The sequence below is a fragment of the Hyalella azteca genome, unplaced genomic scaffold (assembly GCF_000764305.2).
Source record: "Hyalella azteca isolate HAZT.00-mixed unplaced genomic scaffold, Hazt_2.0.2 contig7231, whole genome shotgun sequence".
Lineage (NCBI taxonomy): Eukaryota > Metazoa > Arthropoda > Malacostraca > Amphipoda > Hyalellidae > Hyalella > Hyalella azteca.
The window spans coordinates 323659-347654 of NW_025937359.1; the positions used below are offsets into that span (position 1 = coordinate 323659).

Genomic DNA, 23996 nt, shown 5'->3' on the forward strand with positions numbered 1-23996 from the left:
TGATTGCCATGAATATGATTGCCATGAATATGATTGCCATATGAGAATAATGATCTTCCAGCAGGGCATATTTCCCAATAATATGCTGTGAAGATACTGAAGTCTAGCGTATTGTACAGATGTTTTTAGCTGATAAGTTCTGAAATTATAGCAAACATTCTTTCCTAGTAATATTGTGCGATGGCATTCCCGTCTCATGTGTTTTATAGTCATTTTAAGACGCATTTCCAGAAATAATAGCCAGATATTTAAGGTATTTCCCACAGTAAAATGATGTGATGTTGTTCAGGAGTGTACCGACCTCCTCCTTGAGGGCAGGGAGCGTGGACCTCGCTAGCTTAGCCAGCGCCTTGGCGTGCTCCAGGTGGCAGATGGCGCGCTGCTCCACGTACGTCAGGATGTCCTTAGCATATTTGCTCCAGAGCTTGGCGCGGTGCAGGCACAACTCCACACCTGCCATACGTCAAGGAAAATCATAATAATATTAATTATTCACTATAATATTATTATGTATGATATTATTATGCCACATATGATGCTTTCTTCTTCTGATTCTTCTGATTCTCGGATCACAATTTGCAACATTCATGGGTCGATTTATATTCCCTAACATTCGCACGTTCTTCACTGTGGATTTTTATGAAAGCTATATAAATATATATTCGTTTTGAAGATTTTGCTTTCCATCTGTAATTATGTTCTGTTCCATCTGAATATTTGCTTCTGTAGTAAGCTGGAAATTCAGTCGAACTTTCCAACTTTCAATAACAAACCAGCCAATGAGAGCAGCCAAAACATAAAGTCCCAGACAATTCCAAACGGCAAATGACAGAACTTGCTAAATTTTGCAGTCAGACCAAACTTAACAATTTTCAAGATGTTATTCCTTTAGTTAGGATAAAGGCGATCTGCCTTATATCCCGAGGTAACACAAACTCAGCCTATCATTGCGATCCACGGAATACAGAGTCACCATGATAATCACGATGAAAGTAACATATACTCGCCACTATCATTTAGTTTCAAGGACTAAAACTCACCATTATTGTCGTAGTTCTGACAACACGTACTCACCATTATCATCGTGGTTCTGGCAACACGCACTCACCATTATCAGCGTTGTTCTGGCAACACGCACTCACCATTATCAGCGTTGTTCTGACAACACGCACTCACCATTATCAGCGTTGTTCTGACAACACGCACTCACCATTATCAGCGTTGTTCTGGCAGCACGCACTCACCATTATCAGCGTTGTTCTGGCAACACGCACTCACCATTATCATCGTGGTTCTGGCAACACGCACTCACCATTATCATCGTGGTTCTGGCAACACGTACTCACCATTATTGTCGTGGTTATGACAACACGACTCACCATTATCATCGTGGTTATGACAACACGCACTCACCATTATCATGACGATGTAGGATGTCGTCCATGCTGGGAGGAGAAAGGTTCTCGTTGTCCAGCAGTGGCGCCGCCGTCTCAGGCAGCGCGCCCATCGTTGCTTCTGCATCGTGGTGCGCATCTGCAGCCTGAGAGAGAATATGTCGCATGTTTAAGCAATTTTACTGATGCGTTAAACTCATATGGCCTTACGGCCGGAAACCATATTTAAAACTCTGGCCACTGCATATCTTCCCTAGAGCGAAACCACCCCTGATCGTTTTTTTTACAGCATGTGTACAGCCAAATAAAATTCTATGCGTTAGTGGAGTATCCGTGCTATAAGTGGTGTACGGTTCGTAGAGGGCAGCCAAGCAGGTGTGGCTTGGGTATACTCGTATCTTCCCAACGCAGTCCATGTTTCCATCCCGACCCGCGGTATTAAGTGTAACATAATTTCATTAAAAAATTAAATTTGTGGGAATGGGGAAGTCACCGTCTGGTAAAAACTTAAAGATGCCGGACATCAATAACTCTCAATTAAGTAGCGGTCATTAAGGCAGATTTATTATCTACATGAGTGAAATGCAAAAAGAATAGAAATAAAATTGTAGCTGCAGCTTTTACGCCTAGCGCGTAGCTTTTGTTTGTAGCAGATAAGGTCCTCATTGCGCCACAAAATGTCTTATTCTTAGTCCTGACGCCGGCTGCTGTGATGGGCGTGAGACACAAGACTCCAGGCTAGTTCTTAGATGTAATTATACTGTTGAATTTCATGTAATAATGTTCCGGTTATTTTCAGACCTAAGCCAAGCAATATCAACCCCCTGTAATCAGACAGCGTATTCAGTATAGCATCCGATATCCTGTTAATTGTGGTTTTTCAAGTTCTTAAAGTTTGCTTCATCTACAAAGTTTGATTACTTGTGTGAATTACACTCCTGGTCAGTTTATACTTGAAGACCATAGCTAGAATGGTACGTAAACACTCTAGACCCTAGACTGCAAGTCAGGGGTTACAATAATCCTGTGCTACTTTGTTAATTTCCGGATCCTAATTATCACCGTTGTCAATTTAGTCTGCCATCAGCCGCATTTTGTGTGCGCGTTGTGCAACAATATAATCAATATATAATCTCAACCAATGTAAAGCCCTCACGAGATCCGTGCATTTGCTGTTAAACTCAGTGACAAACTACGCAAATCTGTCCATTATTGAATCCCGGTAGCCGCTTCACAAATCCGGGAGCGAACTCGCTTTTTCGAACTCTGCATATGTGGTGATCCTGATAAAAGTTTGATGCCGTTTGCCAGCAATTCAAATGCGCCACGGGTGATCGAATGCGTATTACAGGCGTTAACTTCAGCAATTTTGGCAAAAATGTTTTTTAATAATTGTTCGACTGTTGAAGGTTGATACGAGTGGCTCTAAACGTTAAACGATATTAAATATTCCCAAGAAAAATACAATTTGGTTGCTATGGTCTGGACAATGATGAACACAATTTTGGTTCCTAAATTTGCAATTTAAAGAAAAAGATTTTAAGGGTTTTCTCAGTCTGCTTAAATTTCTTCTCCTGCGATCCAGAACTGTACAGTCAAAATAAGGCTAAGCGGTGACCGACGGCGGATCCACTGATGAGGGAAAGCAGTGTGGGAAATGGAACCAACCATACATGTACATGCTTCATGATTCTTGCATATGACTGCACGCGCCCCGCTGGATAACTTTTATACCTTAATTTGGTTGATTTTCCCCGAGATTGAAACGCACAGCATAGCTTGATGAATGCAAATAAATTCGAAAGCATATAGATATTTGGAATACAGTCGGATCTGGCGCATTCTTATCAAAGATTGTGCGGCAGCGACGAGGCTGATAGCACTACAGCTAGTGGTTGCAGGAAAATTGGCATATAACATATTTCTACATTATGAACTTTTAGACCGAATATCACATGTATGTAGATTGATTATTCAATTTATACTAACAGGATAATGAGGATATGAAGTAAAATTAAATAAAAAATTCACTTCCTTGAAAGGACTTATTTCCGGTGGCTCTTCTACGTAAATAATTACGCTCTTGAGATGTATTATATCCAGGTACAATTTTTTTAGCATATTACTAGCATGAATATCCTGCAGAGAAACAATGCAAATGAAGATGAAATTTCAATTCTAGGTTCCACAACAATGGTGACTGTTGGAGGATCGGGCGATGCGAGCCTTCAAGTCGGATTCAATACAAATGAAATATCGAATTTATTCGACGGATGATTGCAAACATCGAACTAATATTTGCGACTTCGTCTTGAACATGAGCCACCTACCATGAAGTTTTTTTACTTGTTTTTATAAAGTTTCATGATATGACTCACAAAGTCTGTGATTCATGTCGGGTGTCGGACATTCATAAAGAAATTCAAACCCCGAAATTTTCTAATTTGAAACAAAAGAATCTACTAACATGCAAGTCTCAATAAAAGATTTGAAAATATAAAATTACCTAACAGTATCTGTGAAGTATAGTTCCACGTACTGGAAGCTGTCTCCTGCGTGATAAAAATGTAAGTTTTCAGACCAGATCATGCCAATAGACCGTCGCAGACTCTAAGCTGCCCTCGCAACTCGCAGCCTCCTGACAAATCTCTCGACTCAAATATCAGCGCCTAAAATAACAGCGCTCTCTCGGAAGCTCAGGCGCAAATAAAAGCATGATAGGCTGCACATCAAACAGACGACGGCACTTTGCCCAGACCCTAGGAGCCTCAAATTGAGCGCGGATCGACTGGAGTGTCAACAGGATCTATGTTAAACTGAATTATTATGGTTCTGTGCAATAGCTTCATGAGGGAAAATTATGTATACAGCAAGGTGATAAAAATTCCACATGCTTTTTATGCACTTATGAGTTTATGGTCAATCATCTTGAAAAACTTTAACAAAATGGCCAAAATTATTTACAATCTTTTTGAAAATACCAAAGTGCTGCTTGGAGATAAATAAATTAACTACTGTGCGGATGGGGAAGGCAGTTTTCGTTTATGATTACAATGCGGCTTATGCTGTGATTTATTCCTTTTAAATTATTACTATTTAAATAAAGTAAAATTTAAATTAAATAATATTTGTAATTATTATAAAATTAAAATTTTTGTTTTGATAATTAAAAATTTTATTTTGTGTTCAATCTGAGCCATCGTTGAAGCTTAAGTGAAGCAAGAAGAATGACTGTAAATACGGCTCGACTCGAGTGAAATTTAGCAGCTGAATTTTGATTGACAAGGACTTTGATTTATGAGTTTATTTTTATATTTTTCTGTTAAACTTTGTACTAAATAACGTTTAATAATATTCTGTAATTGAAAAAAAATTATCATAATATGACCGAGGTACTGAACTCGCGCCACTGCCACGCATCAGCCACTGTTGGCATGCTTCAAGGCTTGACGTATGTATAGTCTCGGTGATACTTATCATGAATTTCAAAATTGATCACTCTAAAAAACAGCTAATTTTCTTCTGGCAAAGCGTTCGAAACGTTTGACGAAATATTTCCAACTTTCTAATCTCTGACGTGATTTGACAATCACGACCGAAACTTTGTAATCATTATTAAACTCAAAATTAAGCCGGTTCTGCCAGTTTGGTGCAACCCTGCTTTGACGCATATCGTGTAGCATTTGTTCATCTTAGTAGTTTTCAGTATCGCACAGTCACCGCGTGTCACTTTTGACCTCGACGCTTTTCAGTACAAGACGGTGTGGAGAAGCTTGACATATGTTTATTTTCATATTTTTAAACTACCTTGTCTGATTCAAATTGTACTAGGATTTATTACTATACGTAATGGTCTCTTCTACTTTTGCAGACCAAGAGTTTCAACTTGTGGCCGCGGCAGTGGTTTTGGGCCCATGACTGTGGCTGTGGTTGGCGAACATTTGTTTCTGTTTATAGGAATAAAATTTTCGGTGTTCAGTTACAAAAGTTTCATTGGCCATGTATTTGTTTGAGTCAAATAGGCGAGAAACGTGAAGACCGTCGCATAGGATGGTTAAGAAACCAGGATTTAAAGGCTACACAAAGAATGAATTCAAGATTATTTGATGAAAATTCCATCGTACAAAATTGTACGATGTAAATTTAAGATGTACGACATCTTAAATTGTAGTTCATCTCTAAAAATTATAATTGTATTCATAAATGTGTATTCATAAATTCGAATATAGAATATGAATGGAAAAATTTTGCGATGACTCGCTCATTTCTTCATTCGAGAATTAGGGTGAAAAGTTTCAAGCTTTTTCATTGTTTGTTCTCACGCGGCTTGTTTGTGCGCGTCTTTAAAATGTCAGCGCCAAGTTTTCCTCGCACAAGAGGAAAAACATCTCTGGAATTTTGAGCCTGTTCTTGCTGTGTAACACGTTCTTGAGATTGGCAGAGTAGAATTAGTAATTTGTATTATCTAATAGTTTTCAAATGAACCTAATAAATCGTTTGCAGTTCGAAGTAAGAAAATCGTGCGAGCTTCTGGATAAATTATTCATATTACATTTACGGTGAAGTGAAATTGAATTGAAATGAGCAAAGGGGAAAGATTATTACCTCTGACTCAGTTTTTGCAATTGGTTTCTACCTTCATTCGGTCATATAATATAATTGTTGAATAATTTTTATCCCTATTTTTTATCCATGTGTATTTTTACCCCGATATTTTGTCCCAGTGACTGCTTTGGGCAGTAAATTAGACCAGTGTTTGCCTTACCTTATGATTGAATGATGAACCTCATATGCCCGCAGAATTAGGCTTTCATCAGCAGCGTAAACAAAGGCTCGTCTACGCCAAAAATCATGTAATTTTACGAGAAAACCAAACATTCAAGTAGGAAAAATAACCGCGACTTATATATTCAAACTGCTTAGAAATATTTGCCTTCGGTTAAAGCGAATTAATAGCGTTACAACTATAGCGGTAATTTTCTCATTTCACTTACATTTTTAGACATAAAGTGAGTATAATTATTTTTTACCATTCATTAATGAATCGGATAAGAGGTTGAATAATAATAATAACTAGTAATTAATTAATAAGAAAGATAGATCGTGATAGATCTAACGATCTAACTTAGTTAAAGAGATCATTAGAAAGATAGAAAGTATTATTAGAAAGTACCCACCGCCTGATGCCGGGCTGGTGAGCTGAAGCTGCCAGCGGGGTGCGCCGTGTCGATGTCGCCCATGAGGTACTCAGACACCCTGCCGACAACAAGGTACGGTTCTTGAAAATTATGCAAATGGATTAAGTAAAATATGTAATAAAAAACTTGGTAATTGCAGAGTTTTGATAACAAAAATAAAAACATTCAACGATAACCAAACTTTGAATGTTAAGTTACCAATAACTAGCAGGTAAACAATGCATCGCTCTGTTGGTAATGTACGTAGCGGGGGTGCCCTCTACAGTACAGCTTAAACATGGCGTCGCCATTAAATAGACTCATTATGGACGACGCAAGCTTGACATTTCAGTTACCAAAACATTTATGGTCGCGAACTATTTTAATAGCACATGTCAAATAAAGGGGAATGAACCAAATTAACTTGGCATGCAGTAAAGTAAAATAACCATGCAAAATAGGCTCCATGGTTAAGAAAAGTTTTAGAATACAAATTTTCATTAAGGTTCATCGACATCAATAACTTTATCCGAGAAGAATTCAAGATTATTTCCTTTTTTTTTGCTCGTGTGCCAATCTATTGATTGTCACACGCATTGACAGAAGCCGACTCAACGATACTACCAAGTTTGTTTAAGTGTACGTCGTATAGAGCAACCAACTTCCTTTGTGTAAAGAAGAACTTTCAACTCTGGTGAAATAAGAAAGGGCAATCAAGTTCACTTTAGTCAAGAATAGCACAGATTAAATTCTCCTTGTGAAGTGGATGGTTTAAGTGATGTAAATTTATAGATTTTGAACTTGCCCGTTTTAGGATGTGCACTTGCTTCTCACTAGAGTTTTCCAAAATGTCTATAGTATTTCATCCAAACCATCGATGTTTGTTTTGTAGGATTTTTCTGTTTCGCGAAGTAGAGAGCTTATAAAGTCGCCTTTGGCGCTAAACGGATGGTACCAAATGAAAATAACAATTGAGAACTACAATAGCAATTAAATAGATTTTCTTATCCAACAATAGCTTTGCACTATTTATAGTTCAATGATGGTCACTCGTTTCTCCGACAGCAGAAATACTGAAATGATATTGAGCAATATATTCGTTTCATTGTGTCGATAAAATAATGCGAATCGAGACTCCTTCTTTATAATTCTATTAACAATGCCTAGCCTGACCATTTCTGGGCATTTACCCTATTGCTTGTGATACCATCGAGTTTCTGCAATTTGTTCTACTCTGCTCCCAAATCGTTATACTCTTACTATTAAGGCACTCAGCAAAGCACTCAGTAAAGCAACCAATCCTCAAATGCTCGTTGCATCAAAGGCAGGGCTTTTTCCCTCCCAAAAACTATCAATGTTCATAAACTGCTGCACTTTATTTTTGACTGGAATCAGTCATGTACATTCCAATTACAACTTCCGGCCATGTGGCAATCGAGAGATAATCGACTCATAATCGGCTGCGCATGCAGCTTGCATATTTGTAGCTTCTTCGTGCCTGCATTACAACTGCATACTGATGGATGAGACTGCTGTACTTCCTGCCAATTGTGCGCGAAAAATTAACTGAAGGTAGATAACTTATGCAATAAATAGGGGGATTGGAAATTTATATTGATCACGGAAGTTACTGTAGTTCATTTGAAAGTCCAATAATCTAATGTGGTTTGTATCGTTACAATTGCAAACACCCAGTACTACTAAACTTGATGTTTAGCACTAACCGTAGAAAAACGCTAACGGAAGCCCTAGCCGATCCTATGTTTCTCGCGAAATGTTTCGTCCCTCTATGCCTTAATTTTTTAATGAAAGCAATAGCCATACTTACTTCCTGTTTATGTTTAATGCTGCACAGGGTTAAAAATCAGAAAGAAACTTCACTAATAAATTTTCAGCGCACTCACCTAATCATCATCTTAGGTTTAGAAAGACTGTACTTCTTCATGGCGCTCCACTGACAATAAAAACGCGATGATTTCAACGAATAATGTCACAATTTTGTCTCAGGACAAATTAGTCATATTTGGTCAGCACCGTCAAGCTTTCGTTTGCCGTTCACATGACGCCGCAAGCATTATAATTTAATCGCTTATAGTTCTTTCGTTCTTAAACTTAACAATATGAAAGCTATAAAATACTTGAAGCCGAATATTTAGTTCTCCATATTAATCTTTCAGAATTTTATACCCGGGCCTGAGTCACGTTAGATATATGAACTTCAATATTAATTTTTCCCGTGAATTAATCTCGTTATTTATTATGTATCAAAAGTTAAAACACAATTATAAGTCTTTATGGCGAAGCATTATTTCAGATTTACTAGCACAAAATAGAGTTTAACTAAAAGAGCGATAAGTTTCTTCACTGCCCAGACGAGATGGGCGGTCGACACAGCTATGGTGAGAACTAACCTGCGACACACAATAGCCTACATAGATTGTATAATGATAACATTTCAGTGTTGAACTCAGCGATAAGATTACCTCAATCATGCATTCTAGGAGGCGGAGCGTATACAAGTGTAGCTATCAAGCGTTTACCGTCATGTCAAATCTGAATTAATGACTGATAAGCTGACTGCGGTGCCGGAAGCACGTTAAGCCACAAAAAATAAATTGCGTTCTAGCTACACTACGGTCCTCCATGATGATAAAATATGCGGAATTTTTATATTCACTGCAATGATCATTTGATAATGCTGAAAGAGTATCACTGTAATGGCAATATACAAACAAAAATTTAATAGAGTGCGTAGCTCAAACGAAACCCATTCGTTCTGATTGGGTAGATAATAATATCCTGTCTGATGCATTGTCTGATAACCTTGTCATTTGACAGACATAAATTGCTGCAATAAGGAGAATACTAGGAAATTTGAATGAATAAACAATCACTTTACTCTCATATTCAATGCAGTTATATATTTATTAAGAAAAATAACATTTTATTTCTTCGTGTTATTTTGAGAACACCTACTATCATAGAGATGCCAAAAAATTAATCTTAAATTTCAAAATTATTATCATGAATTCGAATATGTTTGCAGCTTAGCCGTAAGTTGGTTTAATTATTATATGTTAATGTTAGTAAACATAAAAATGTAGTAAATATTATTTTGAAATTTCGTAAAATCTATTTGTTGAAATCTTAGCCAGAGTTTAGTAACGAGCAATTTCATAGGTACGAAAATGAACCTGACTATCGCTTTAACAATATAAATTGACTCAGAGACATTCTTTTACAGAATTTTTCAACATTCTCCAAGTCCTTCAGATAGAGAAGAAAAGGCTGGCTTTTCGACTTGCCACGACCGTTGGACATTCCGAAAAGTTTCGTAAGTTCGAAGAATGCTTTACGAGCGTGGCCTAAGTTTCGAAATTACTCCGGACGGAAGCTGTCAAACGTGCAGCGAAAGTCGCGGTTCTTAACACTGGTATATACAGGACGCTGGACACATGCGATGTTACCTCATTAATATACGTGTCAGAAAATTTCATAGAACGCAATTTAATTTTTCCCTGTGTTCCAAAATTATAATTTCTATTCTCTCAAGGCATATGAGTAAACCCTCTAAATAACGAATTTGTATAAAATAATTAACGCTTTAATTCATGCATATCGATAATCCGACCGTTTTAATTCGTTCCATGATGGTTGCATGTGTTTTTCCCTGCATGATATTTTGGTTTTCTAGAAGACTTCTCGAATTTTGACGTGGTCCAAACTGAAATTCTTCCCGTGCAATTATTTTGGCCCCAGTTAATAGAATCCGCGAAGAAAACGTTAATCACCTCATGAGATAAGACACAAGGGATCAATAACTTACATAATGCATGAACAAAGGCCTTAATCGTTAGTAATACGGGATCGATATTTTGCCTTCTAAGTATGAGGATACTGACTCTGTGTCAGTAAATTAAAAACGGAAAGGAAATAAAACGTAGTATCATGCAGTGCATTAGTAGAAAGAATTTAGTTTGATAAATTTAGTAAAGTTCCCGAATTAGTAAAGACACTGAATTTTTCATTTTTATCGCCTGAATAATTTTTTATTCACATGAGTGTGCTTGTTCAGAAAGAAATTGAATCTGGATCATGAATAGATAGCACACCAGCTTTGTAACAACTGTTGCAAATAGTGACCGGATTATCTCGTGTTGTAGGAGGCAATTTTTTTTTGAGTGAACAGTACCTGTCTAGAAATTTTCTGTGCCCTGAAATTGTTCGCGTACCACCATGGATGGAAAGTCCTCACATGGCACAGTATTGGTACTCTCGTAATTTGTGATAGGTACAACAATTTGTATTAGAAGTGTCCTGTCTTTCTTCTTAGGAAGGTCAGAAACCACGCCTTTGTTTCCTTCACTGAAATTCAACTTCGAACCTGTTAACCGTTACTTGAACTCTGCATTAGGTGCGAGACATTGTTCTGCTCTCGTATGAAGTCCCACGCGCGGAAAAACACTCTCTGGAGCATGCAAATCTAGCTCGTCCGGGAATTCATAAACTCAAATTAAGAATCCGCGGAGTCAGCCAGCACCTGATCCTATGGGTTGTTATTATTTTTATTAAATTCACTTTCTCTGGGCTTTGCGAAAGTTGTTTGAAATAAATAATAAAAATTATTCATTAAAAAAAGTTGACTTTTTCGCGCAGTTATTGACGATAGCTTGCTTGAAGAGTTTCGCGTTTTCGTGCTATAAAATTTCTTAGCACGAAAACAAGAAGAAGTTCTGTGAAAGTGCAAAGAAAATTAAATAAATTATTGTACATATAAATTTTTTTCTTTCCTTCTTCGCAGTGATTTTGTACCCTCGATGGCTCATGGACGTGCTCCACATTTGCATTTCAAAAAATACATAAGCATGCATTCACTAGGATTGGGCATATCAGCTGTTATCGAATGTTATGTCGTGCAGTTGATATAATTTCAATTCAGGAATTTATGGAAATTCAGTCTAGTCAGTTGCTCACTAGATTTATCGGTGGATGTTTAAAAACGTCTAGCATTAGAAATAAAGATGATCATTACGATATTCCCATATAACGAGGCCTGCATGGCATTATGTCTGGATTCTGCGGCCTAGGCTGGACCAGAACTTTTTCATTAGGTAGCAGCCGACAAAAATGTTGCATGAATATATCACAGAAACTGCATGAATCTTAATGGGATGAATTTCAAAATCGCTCGATATGGAATAGATTTGTCAACATTACCTTGGAAATTCAACTAATGCTAATTGCCTATAATATATTACGTTAGGGTAAAATCTTTTATTTAATCTTACTTCGATGCATCGGAAGGGCTGGCTTGTTACTGATTTAAATCATTAAAGCACTTCGTATTATTAATAAAGAAGATGGTTGCCTAAGCCTCAAGCGATGTAAAACATTGTTTGAGGAACTCCCTAAAATAATACGCGGGAACTCGCTCCCGTAATCATAAAATTTACAGCCCGTCGCGATAATTCATACCTGAACTCGAATAATATCCGTTCGTGATAATCTTCAGCCTTGACTTACACTGCTTTAGTGGCTGTCAAGGACATCGATTACATAAGTCGTAAATTCTTAACCCACTGCTATGCGATAAAAGCATAATATCAGGATCAGAGCCATGAAAGGAAACTACAGGATGATTCACGAATACTTCCGGTTTTGTATTTCGCGCCAAGCAGCCAAATGTTGCAGTACTTAATATGAAAGGCAAGATCATGAAGTTTTGTGTCCCGCCTATAGTCAGTTTGCCTATGCATTGGAAATTGAGCAGCGTGCGTTTGCTGTCGGCGCGTACTTTCTAATGGCCGTTCAATTATCGCTACTGAACGAGTTATCCGTAGTCGGTTCCGTATTCGTCCTTCAGGTCGGGTTCCTGACCGAAATCCGGTACACGCAAATGATTGATCCTTTTTTGCCAAAACTGGCTGAAATGAATGTAAGGAGTCTGGTTCAACAGGATGGAGCCACGGCCCACACAGCGCTATGTTCAATGCATCTTCTGAGACAACATTTTGCAGAGCGCCTCATCTCCTTGAGAGGCGACCTTCTTTGGTCGGCCCCATTTCCCGATTTGGCTTCATGTGATTTATTATGGGGTTATCTCAAATCAATTGTTTACAATGACTGTCCAAGGACCCTACCTCATTTGAAGAACAATATATGCCATGCCATCACCAACATACCCGTCAATAAGCTTCAGCGAGTTAGACGCAACTTCAAAAATCGACTAACTGAATGCATTGGCAATGGGCCGTTGTTTGTCCGATGTTATCTCGAAAACATAAGTGATACAAAAATTAATTGATGTGCTTTTCAATAAAATTTATGTTGAAATTATATCTTTACCAGCTTTTTTATTGAGCTTTTAAAATCCGGAAGTTTCCGTGAATAACCTCTGTACTTGATATGACTATTGTTTAGTAGCGGCAGTGATGTTATAGAACGTGTGAATTAAACCACAACACTGACAAACAGCTTACTTAACTATCAATCATGCAGGATAGATAGTGAAGCCTATTCACCACATTGTTAATTTACTGGCCTAAAATTCTGTTCGCCAGATTGCTTAAATTGATGATGAGTTCTTCCTGAACTATATTATTCACTAGAATATTCGTCTAAAAATGCCAAACGTTCAACGTGCGTTAAATTCCTTCTTTCAGGTGCTAATTGTTTTCTGGCTAAGAAAACCCTCGAGTCATAATTGCAAGCTGAAATTTCTTAACCGTAAGCATACAATGAAAGCTAGCAATGTGAAATTTACAGATAACAGGATAAAATCATAAATTGCGTTTGCAAACAAAGCGTAAATTAATTCAGTTTTCTTCCTCCAGATAAACTAGAACCTTTGGTTTAAGCTTATTTTGGTGACCACCGCAGGCGCCACACAGGAAACACAAATTGTTTTCCAAAATTTAATTAAAACAGTTTTGTGTGGGTGAAGTTACACAAGCCCGAATACTACGTTGAATTCCAGTTTCCCGGAATGCTCCCAACACACTATGAACAATTTCTTTTAATAAAAGAAATATCCCCAGTCCGAGTAGATCCTGACTATTTCCTGACACGAAAGAAAGGAATAACCAACATGAACTAATTTCAGTACCCGAAGCAAACCAACTAACAGGATATCGATTTTGCAATAGCGAAATGCGGGCGTGATCCAGACCAAAACCCAGATGCTTACCATTGAAAAGAAATATATTCTATTATTCGACATTCACATATAAGTCGACTAGTGAATTTATTTCATCTTTGCGGTTTGGAAAACATTGGCACAAAGTCAAGTTAGATTCTGCCTATAAATCTTGTAGTTGCTGAAAATGGAAGAACATATACCAAAATTTTAATTCGATCACGTTGATGCTTTTTTCCATAATAATTCAATAGAAATTTGAATGTATTATTGAATTCTATGAGAAGCAATGCATCCATGAATGACAGCGGTCACATACAGGTTGGTTCCAGCGCTGCAACGGTGAATTTAGGAATTTATTGCTGGAAGATAAATTTTATGCTTAGTGAAGTTCTGCATTCCAAAGCATCAACGATTCAATGTTAAAACAGAATCAAGGAATAATAAAGAAGCATTTGAATTAATTAACTATCAGACCATTTGTTAGTCGAGGTTTGAAGAGGCTATGTGATTCATAGCTTGGTAGTGGTGGTGGTTTAATCGGTTATGGGAATGAAGAGGATTCATAGTTTTGCTGCAGCTATGTTCATTCAGAGTCACATAACTCGCTATCTCTGGAAAAAAAGGTATGAACTTCAATGCCCACGTCGCACCACAGCGTGCGTAGCCCTGAGAACCATCATACACGCTGCATATAACTAATGATCGCGAGCATAAATGCTTTTATATATTTTTGTTGTGTTTTGATGTTTTCAAAGCGTATGTTTTGTTTTATAAGCCGCTTCTAACAGGAAGCAATCGATTTTAATGACAGATAAAATTATCTCAAGATAATTTAAATGGTTGATAGCTTAAGAGTTGTAAGTTTTATATTCACATCACAAGAGCTGAAAAAAATAAATAATAAATTCAGGTTAGACAGCACTAACAATAGACACACTGTGGAAATTTCTGCAGGCACTGCATGAAGGACATGATAAAGCATACCAGTCCTGCTTGCAGTTTGGCACTATGCATCTCTCTAATGGGTCTCTATTGTTTCAGTCGGATTCGCCGCCCTGAGCACCACCCTGCAGTTTGGCAGCCTATATACTCGAAGTCACTTGCAACTCAAAGCTTGTAAAAGCGGACGCAAGTTGTCGGCTCTCAGCTGCACCTCACCGTAACTATGATGGTAGCGCTGCTGTTCGGCGTTAGCGTTGACATGAAACGGCGCAAACGCGGCAGATAATTTCTCACTTGATTTGGCTTATAACTTTAATTCGGTTCTCAGACTAAATAAAAAAGCAATTTATTTATAGATTTTGTCGATTTTCCAAAGAGAACTTCTGTGTCTGCTTTAGAGTATCGGAGTTGATGATGCTCCATGAGTTCAAGTAATGGAGACGGAAACAATTGCCAACAAAAATAACAAAATATTAATTTGCATGAATAGCAATAATCGAAAATAAGTATTTTTATAACACCAATAAAATCCTGCGAACAATATAATCCCTTGTAATAATTAATATATAACTATGATAATCAAGTTATTATGAATATTCCCTTTTTTAAATAAAGCATAAATAGAGTGATTTATCTCGTAGTTAAGTCATATGCTGCCACTTCCGCACTCGGCGTCATATCTTTTACGGAAGTTTTTAATGCAGGCTGCAGACGCCCTAGAAGATTATGATTTTTGACCCTTAGTCTGCACTATATTATAAGAATATTGGTTCTATGGATGACATACAACGTAATTAAGTGTACATCCACGCTCAAACGTGAATCGTTTTATTTCAATCCTCATGTTCTGATGGAAACATCTACCCTCTTCAATTCGGATACATTCATCACAGCACCGAAAAATGCTTGAATTTTAATCTCAAAAGATGACTGAAGACCACTTCATATTTTGATGGATTTCTTCAAATTAGAACCTATATCTATGAAGCACAGTGTGCATATTTTAAAGAACAAAATTAATTTGAAGTATTCGAACGATCAGCTATAACTTGTCTAATAAAAATAAATGCTGTCTCTGGCACGGTAAATTTTAATATAGCGCACATAGACTTGGTGCTCGCGCTGCAGCTCACCTGCTAGAGAACGCCAGAGCGAGCTGATCAATCGACTCCAAGAAAAGCCCCGGATCAGCTCTCTCATCCTCGTACTTGAAATCTGAAAAAAGAAATACAGCGACTTTTATGTTCAGTGAAATGTGGTAGCCTGAACTTCTTTGTGGTCATTTTCAAAAAATCGTAACATATTTATGCTTGGAATTAATGAACATCCTCAGAACAATTTTCTTGCTGCGATCAAAATATTTGAATTGTATGCTCTAGAATCTAGATGAAGGGAAATCAAGATATAAATTCATATGAACAGTTATTAATGTCCTTAAAGTCGGGAATGGTAAATATTAGTAACATGTATGAGGTTTATATTTCATGGTCTTGACCATGCAAAAGATGACTTTCAAATCACAATGCCATCTGTCAAGTTCGATTTTCCCTCCAATATCCGAATCTCTCGATGAAGTGCCAATCCTGTATAAGGCGGACAAAATTATCCCTAAAAAGGCACTCAAAATTTACTTTTAATAAAAATGTTCATTCGCTCTGTACGCCATACGGCGTGAATATTAAAATTTAGAACGATGCGTGAAGTTAAAGGAACAGAGTTTATAATAATAATAATTGCCAGCAAATGTAGCGTTTAATGCTTCTACATTGTCAAATTATCTTAAGATTATAGGCATACGTATTCATTCTTTATCCCGAATAACCCTTGGTGATAGTGAGGCAAATATCGAAGATATGTGCGGAATGAAGGCACCGGCCTCCTCATTTGTTGTTTGTTGTCGCGTCACCGAAGACGTTTGTCTCAGCGACGGCTTTATTGCAGACGGAAAGATTGCCACTAGGCTCCATAGGCCCCGACGCATTACATCGCTTTGCAATTGTTTTGGACGGCAAAAAGAGTAAATTGATATCAGAAGCGGCGGCTGCTCCACTTAAGCAAGGAGCAAACAAAAATATTTGATTGATTTAGGTTATACCGATGATACTTTTTTGCCTAATGTTTATAAAATGAGGAGTGGTAAAAATTTAATCCTAAACTCAATGCAAATGAACTTTTTGGAAATGTTATGATCATATCGAACAATATTGAAACTTTTTATCGGATATTTACTGGATTGCACTCAAACTTAGAGTCGAATTAAATACGAATATTGTAGTTAATCAGCTTGCGCAGATTGTTGTGCGTGAAGCAGGTCTGTATGGATCTTTCTTTGTTCAGGATTTTTAATAAATGCATTTGATTGCTTCATTGGAAAACAAGAAATAGTGAGTTATTAGAGTAAATTTCTCATGCTCATGATAATAAGTACGAGTTCCAGCAGTTTTTCTGCACCTTAAATTTTCAGCCATCATAGGGTAGAAACTTGATGAATTCAACAGTAACACAAATGATCGTAAGCTTTCCAGTTGGTGGCCTGAAAGGTGGCTTTAGTTGGTTTAAAAACCTAGAAGTTTGGTTCGTTAACTTGGAAGTTGAAGGATTTTCAGTTAATTGTGCCGTCATTTCTGAGTCGCGAAGTAGCCACAATGAAATAAACACATTGTATGTTCTTCGATGCACAGAAGTCGAAAATAGAAGAAATTGTAAATAGCTCTGAATGTTTGCCAATTAAGTTTTAACTATCATCACTTTTTCCCCGACCCATGTGTCGCATTAAGATTTAAGAACCATTCCACTAAAAGAAAACAGACAAATCTGGTCACCAAGCTGAGCGACTTGCTCACAAGTGTCAAATTTCATGAGATCATTTCACAATTCGCAAAGAATTTTAATTTATAATACATTTTTATTGAAGTGATAGAGTATGCATAGCCAGGGATGCCTATTATCATTGACGGAATTTAAATTGTCACAACGACAGGTTTTGCCATATAAATTGAGACCAATTATTGTGCGAGTTTCGTACCAGATCTCCTCATCATTCGATGATTGCCTGAAAATGCATTAAATTTCACATCATCACGAATTAAGTTTATAGTCAGAAATGGAATAGTCACCGTCTCGGCGTGTCGGTAAAATACCTCGATCACTTAATTTATTATTAATAATAGGTACTCTGCAAAAATTCCGGACACACCGTATAAATTCCGGATTATCCTATAGACGATCTTTCCTAGATTCCTTCCTTTCCCAGGCAAGTAATCCACTGTATAATCTCAGTCATTTAATCAAAATATCTCTCTTATACCTCTTTCTGTTTTAACACCATTTTTACAGGGATCAGCTCACGAAGCAAAACAAAATGAAAATGCGCTGAATCATAAATTAAGCCCTGCTTAGGAAGGGTCGTATTTGCTTCGAAAACGAATGTCGTAGCATTGATTGACTTGCTTTCCTTCAAACTTAAAAATCAAGTTATGTTTTTCTTTGCGTACATGCACACTTCTTATAAACATTCGATCCTTAAAAGCAATAATCCTCCCCCACTCGTTGCGTGAAATTTTTTATCGTATTAAAACTAGTCAGCGTAGGATGATAACATCATATATTTTGCTTTATTAGACTTCCTATTCAATGTGAATAGGAAGCCATCGCAGTGTAAAAATTGGAATTCCAATCACCATCGCAGTCTGACTCTGAATTTTATGGTCAACAGACTAATTCGCTATTTTTATATTGAAAGAGAACTGTAAAATTTTTGTGAGTTGTAACACAAATTATCATGTGTAGCATTAACAGATTTGCAGGGTAACTTTAAATTAATTCCTGAGCAATTGAGCTCAGCACAAATAATTGACCAAAACTACCAGACGCTGTTCAAGCTAAGCAGGAATCTTATTATTACTAATTTTGTAATCTCGTCTTCTTTAATATCTCGCATACTTCAACAATAGTTTCTTGAGATAAGAGCATTCGGCTATAAAATTTGGCGTTTCTGACGTGTGACCTCGTAAATAACCTTGTACATTGCACGAATAAGAGTAAATGATTGGTAACATGACGAAAATTCCCTTTATGTAGTCCGTCGGGTTACTATGAAAGGCTTAATGCCGTTGACTTTAGTAATTAATTGACTTAATTTGGAAAGCAAAAATGTGGAAACTGACATGGATATCGCGAATCAGAAAGATGGTAATAGCAACAGTCCTCATGGGAGAAGCTTTATTATCCCATATCAGTATAAAATCGCTTAATTGTGTCGAGTACAAGACGAAGAGATTCGGCAACAGCCCTGATCGGTTTATAATCATCAATCTGCGCCAACTTACGCTTTGCTTTGCTACAAGCTGCCCAAATCACCTAAGTGAAAACACCTTGGCAAAATATTTTGGTGGTTTAGCATACAGCAAATTTCAGAAATTTTGCCCTCTCACTTTTATCGAATATAACCCAATTCAATGTGTTAATTTATGTGCGTTAATGTGATTTCCCTTCAATTTTTGTCAAAATAAGACTCCGTAACTATTGAGCCAGAAAATTACATTCCATGTCCAGCGATCAACTTTCGTTTAGAAAGTGTCATTATCCAAAGTTGCATCAATACCAGGGCTAAACACAAGGTAAAAATCTCTTTACGGATTAATCATATAATCGATCATAGCACATTCAAAAAGCCGCGCTCCTGAGAACAAAACAATCACCAGCCCTGCCACTTGCGCTCAACGCTAGTCTTAAAATGTTTGTTTACTAGGTTGCTGTGTAGCGAGATATATCAGAGGCTGGTTTCTATACAAAATTTGAATCTTGTTGAGAAATTTTAAGATTGCAACTTACGAATACAGGGCTGAAAATTACATTTGCACATCGATATCGATCGCATAAAACATATATCAGGTTTAGGGAGGACCAATCAAGAGATATTCTTCGTAGCACAGCGGGCAACTACGCTCCATACAACGACGTTTCTGGGTCTCTGCCCGCGGGCCCTAACGCACGAGGATTAATCAAAGCGGATCAGCGAATTTTCGAAGGCCACAAGGTATATTGAAGTTATATGGAGAACACGCCGCCACGACATAGGACTATAAGCTAAATGCATATAGGTTTACGAGTACAGACATTATACAGACGTTAAATACATATATTTACAGACATTGCAAAGTGTGGTAGGTCAGGCATAGATAGGCTGCCTACTCGCAATAAGCTGCTTCCCGAGAAAGAGGAGCGCAGCCGTGGGTAACAAAATTAACTCGTAAACAGGCCCTGTGCCTAACGCCAACCATCAGCATGCAATATCTACACATAGCCTCAGACCAATGAGCTGTGGGTAACTCCAAACAGTATATCCGCTTTGCACAACACAGCCGCTGCTCCACAGCGCAACTGGCCGGAGCGCAACTGGCCCTACCGCAACAGGCGGCGCAGGTTAGGTTAGGTTAAGTTACGTAGGAGTAGTTGTTGCGGTAGGGCCTGTTGCGCTCCGGCCAGTTTATTGTGCTCCGGCCTGTATGCGCTCCAGCCTGTGACTGAACGGCGCTGTTGTGGTGGGCGCTTTGTGTCAAAAGCCGTGAAGATGCCCGGCTGCGTTACGCTCGGGAAGGTATATGAATCGCACTGTGGACTTGGGCTATGCTGACCTCTAGCTATCCACCCCGAGGAAGCACAATAAGCATGCTTCTTCTCTTCAGTCTTTGTTAGAGAGGTGCGGCGGCTGAAGAACACTAATAGCATTTAGAGTGCGGCCAAGGCTGGCCCGCTACAGTAGGTTATTGAATACTCCGACCATTCACATGGAGAAAAATCAGTTTTTCATATAATTCAATATTTACTCAGTCGCAATTTAAAAAAAAATGCAGGACACTAAAACTCTGGGACAATGAACTTCTGTAGTGCAAGTTTTAGTTTCCTGCTGTGCGAATCACAAATAATTGCTACCACTTCGTTGCAGATATCACGTAAAACTCGTCGATACATTGTCAGTTATTCGATGTAGACATATTTCTGACACTGATCAGACAAGTGACCTTCAGCAGCTAGAGGTTTCCTAAAGAAGTAATTGTACAGTTATAAGCCTTAGATTTAGCTACATAAAATCCGATATTGCAATGCTTTTTACAACACTTCTCTTTAACTTCACTTCTTGTTTGTTTGTTTGTTTGTTTGTCTGTCTGCTAAAGTCTTTTAGTCGATATTTAACACACTTCTACCTGTCCAATCGATCTGAAATTTTGCACACTTGCGTAAAGTCGGAGACAATGCTTGTATCAATTGACAGAATAAATCATTTTGAAAATTTTAATTTTTTTAATTCAAAAATAAAATTAAAAATAATTTTTTTAATATTTGTTATTAATATAACAAATTCGTTGTACATGCGTAACATCAGAGACACTGGATTCTTTAGAAGTGTTGTCTTTGAAAAGTAATTTTTAAACGCATATTATTATAGTTCCACTGCCGAACTTATCCTTGCAAGTCCTTTCTTTGTATGAATGTTTTTATTCTTCGTCATATACTCAATTGAGTGACTTCATTCGATTTATTCGTCTATTTTTACTACTTAAAAGTTAGATCTTCATTGATTCCCCTCCCACGCAATATTATTTCACGGATGTATTCAAATAATTTTTTTGCATCAGAAGCTGTGTAAGAAACTTAACGAGTTTTTTGTTTGACAAAACCCTGACGACGAAAGTGACCTTATCATCGTCTTGAAGGCGTCAATGCCCCTTCATAGGATTCATTTCGCACAAAGGATTCATTTCTTGGTTTTATTTTGAAGGAAATATATGTCTTCATTGATGTGTTCTCCACTTCCTGTCAACAGAATATTAGTTCTAAATTTATATTGATTCTACTTTGAGTCAATTTTGTCATTTTATGATTAACAATCATAAAGTTTCTGATAAAAATAGCATTTAATGGGAAAATTCTATCCAAAATTAAATATCCTATCTACAATTCTGGAGCCGAGCTCTGTAAAATGCCCCAGAAATTCTTCTCCAAACTTAAAATTTTTCATCGGGCATCGTTCGACGAGGCGCCAAATAACCTGAAACTCGATTCTCATTCCCCGGAACTTTATTGAATGCTTGAGAGGCTTCCATGGCTTTTGAAGAAAATTTCGTGCGGAATAATTTCCTCCAAGTTGGAACTTATTTGGAATAGAGATTGCGAGAAGCTTGGACGTTATAAGCATATTTCCTGCGAATTTAAACATGAATTTGAATATATTCGAGCGTTAAACTTGAATTCTAATTGATTAATTGATTAATAATTTATTTTCAGGTGCCCCCATCCCATCGAATTCTAAGGTTAATGAATAACAATAAATTCTTACGATCAGAACATCACATAAATAAAACAGATAAAAAACATAACTCTACATTTTTTACTCTTATAAAATTACAAGCAGCCTGGTCATGAACATAGACGCAACTGACTAGCAAAACACATTAATTACTTTAAGTAATTAATTACTTACTATTACTAATTAATTACTTTAAGTAATTAATTAGTAATATTAATAAGTAAGGATAAGTAATTAATATTAATTACTTCTATACCACATTCATTACTTCTAATTGAAATAATAACATTATTATATAATGTATCAATGAAGTAATTATGGATTCAATAGAATTTTTTCGTTAAAGTCTTTCACCATAGTTACAAAGATTGAAAGACATGTTTTTTTAGTAATTAAAACTGTGAGAAACGGATAGTTGTCGGCCGCTCCTCTCCTATGCGTTCGGCGACTGTACAGCGTCTCGCCTCCTTGGCGCGAGACATGCCGGAGGGCAGGTTTGTCCAACTTCACATTTTACTCATATTCCTTTCAGTGGGAAGCACGCTAAAGGACATAGCAGCCCATGTTATCAACTGCTTAAAGCCATAGCGTAAAGCCACCACTTGAGCATGCGCTAGTTACATCTGGCCTTACTGCTGACCAGATGCATAACTGCATCTGGTCTAACTGCTTCCGGCCTAATATTTTCTGGCCTTACCTACACACGTTGCAACATTTCTCCACCTGAAACTAATCTGAGTGGACCTAACCCAACCTCATTGGCCACAGGTTGTTAGACGCGGGGCAAGTGAGCGGGCAGAGCCAGTCTTTGGTTGCAAAAAAGTTGTGAGTCGAGGCAGCGTTAATAGGTTAGGCCGGAGGAAGTGAGTCCGGATACAGAACTGCCCGCTCATGTGCGAGCATGCTGCAGTATTGGCTGAAGACCTGCGGCGTTATTATCTTAATACCCTTAAATGACGTCTGCTAAACATGCTCTGTTATAGTAATGTTATGGCCAGGAATTGGCGCTAGAGGTTTTAAACGGGTCGATAAATGTTGAGAGTGGAAACGTTATCTCTGTATCACGCAACTTCACTTTTAGACAGACCAAATTGCGTCAAAACGATACATGTTTTTTTTTCAATTTAATAGTTTCAACCTAATGCACTCATCATCAATCTACTCAGTCACCTTAAGGAAAATAAATTAGTGAAAAATATTTTTACAGGGTGGAATAAATGTGGGCCGTAAAGGGTTAAGCGATGTGTCACTACCGGATTACGGTGTACAAGCGTGGTCTGCGGCTGCTAGCCCTGAGGCTAGGTGGCGTTATTGCATGTTGTGGCTGTGCGTTAAAATTGTAAATCTTATTTTACAGTTATATTTCTTTTGTAAATCTTATTTTACAGTTAAATTTGTTTCCCATTTCTGCGCCTCCAAACGCACCGGCGCAGTCAAGGACGCTTGTCAGTGCAGGCGCAGTAGATAAAAACTACGGTAACGTCAGGCTGAATATTTGCAATGGTGTAATGAGCAGGTTTTGCTCGCCATATTGCGATGTCCCCTTAGTTTTCATCTTAATTAATGTCTCCTTACTAACGCGACAATAAAAAAAACAATGTTAATCCAAAATATCAAATTTATTTTATTGATACTTATGTGAAGATTTGAAAAAGTTCTATGCGCGTTGCTAATAAAAATTCAGGTTTTTTATGTGTTCATGTTTGGACGACAGGGATGGCTAAAGAATTTGAATAATTAACAATTCACTTAATATATTTTTTTCCTAAAACTTTGATATAAAAAAAATACATTTGTTAATTTTTCATTTATTTCGCACAATTAATGCGATTGTTTCTTCTTATATGTTGACGAAAGATTAAAAACTTAATGATTACCGTACAATATATAGAAGCTGGTGAAAGATTTATACTGCGTAAAGAGTTGTACCGAGTTGTAAAGAGCTTCATTGGAGCAACTGTTGGAAAATTACATTCATTGATCTTGAAACTACATGTGATCGAGTAGATAAAAAATTATTGGACCAGATTCTGAAA

The 23996-nt window shown here is 37.3% G+C and overlaps 1 protein-coding gene across 1 annotated transcript in view; it reads right to left on the minus strand.

Moving 5' to 3' along the window:
- The window catches only part of LOC108669272 (rho GTPase-activating protein 45), an 87464-nt gene that overhangs the window by 26862 nt on the left and 36606 nt on the right, over window positions 1-23996 (minus strand). The window contains exons 5-8 of the mRNA XM_018156577.2: window positions 15785-15866; window positions 6572-6650; window positions 1414-1540; window positions 302-453 (exon numbers count right to left, since the gene is read on the minus strand). Coding sequence (XP_018012066.1) covers window positions 302-453; window positions 1414-1540; window positions 6572-6650; window positions 15785-15866 — 440 coding nt within the window. The remainder of the gene's footprint in view (window positions 1-301; window positions 454-1413; window positions 1541-6571; window positions 6651-15784; window positions 15867-23996) is intronic.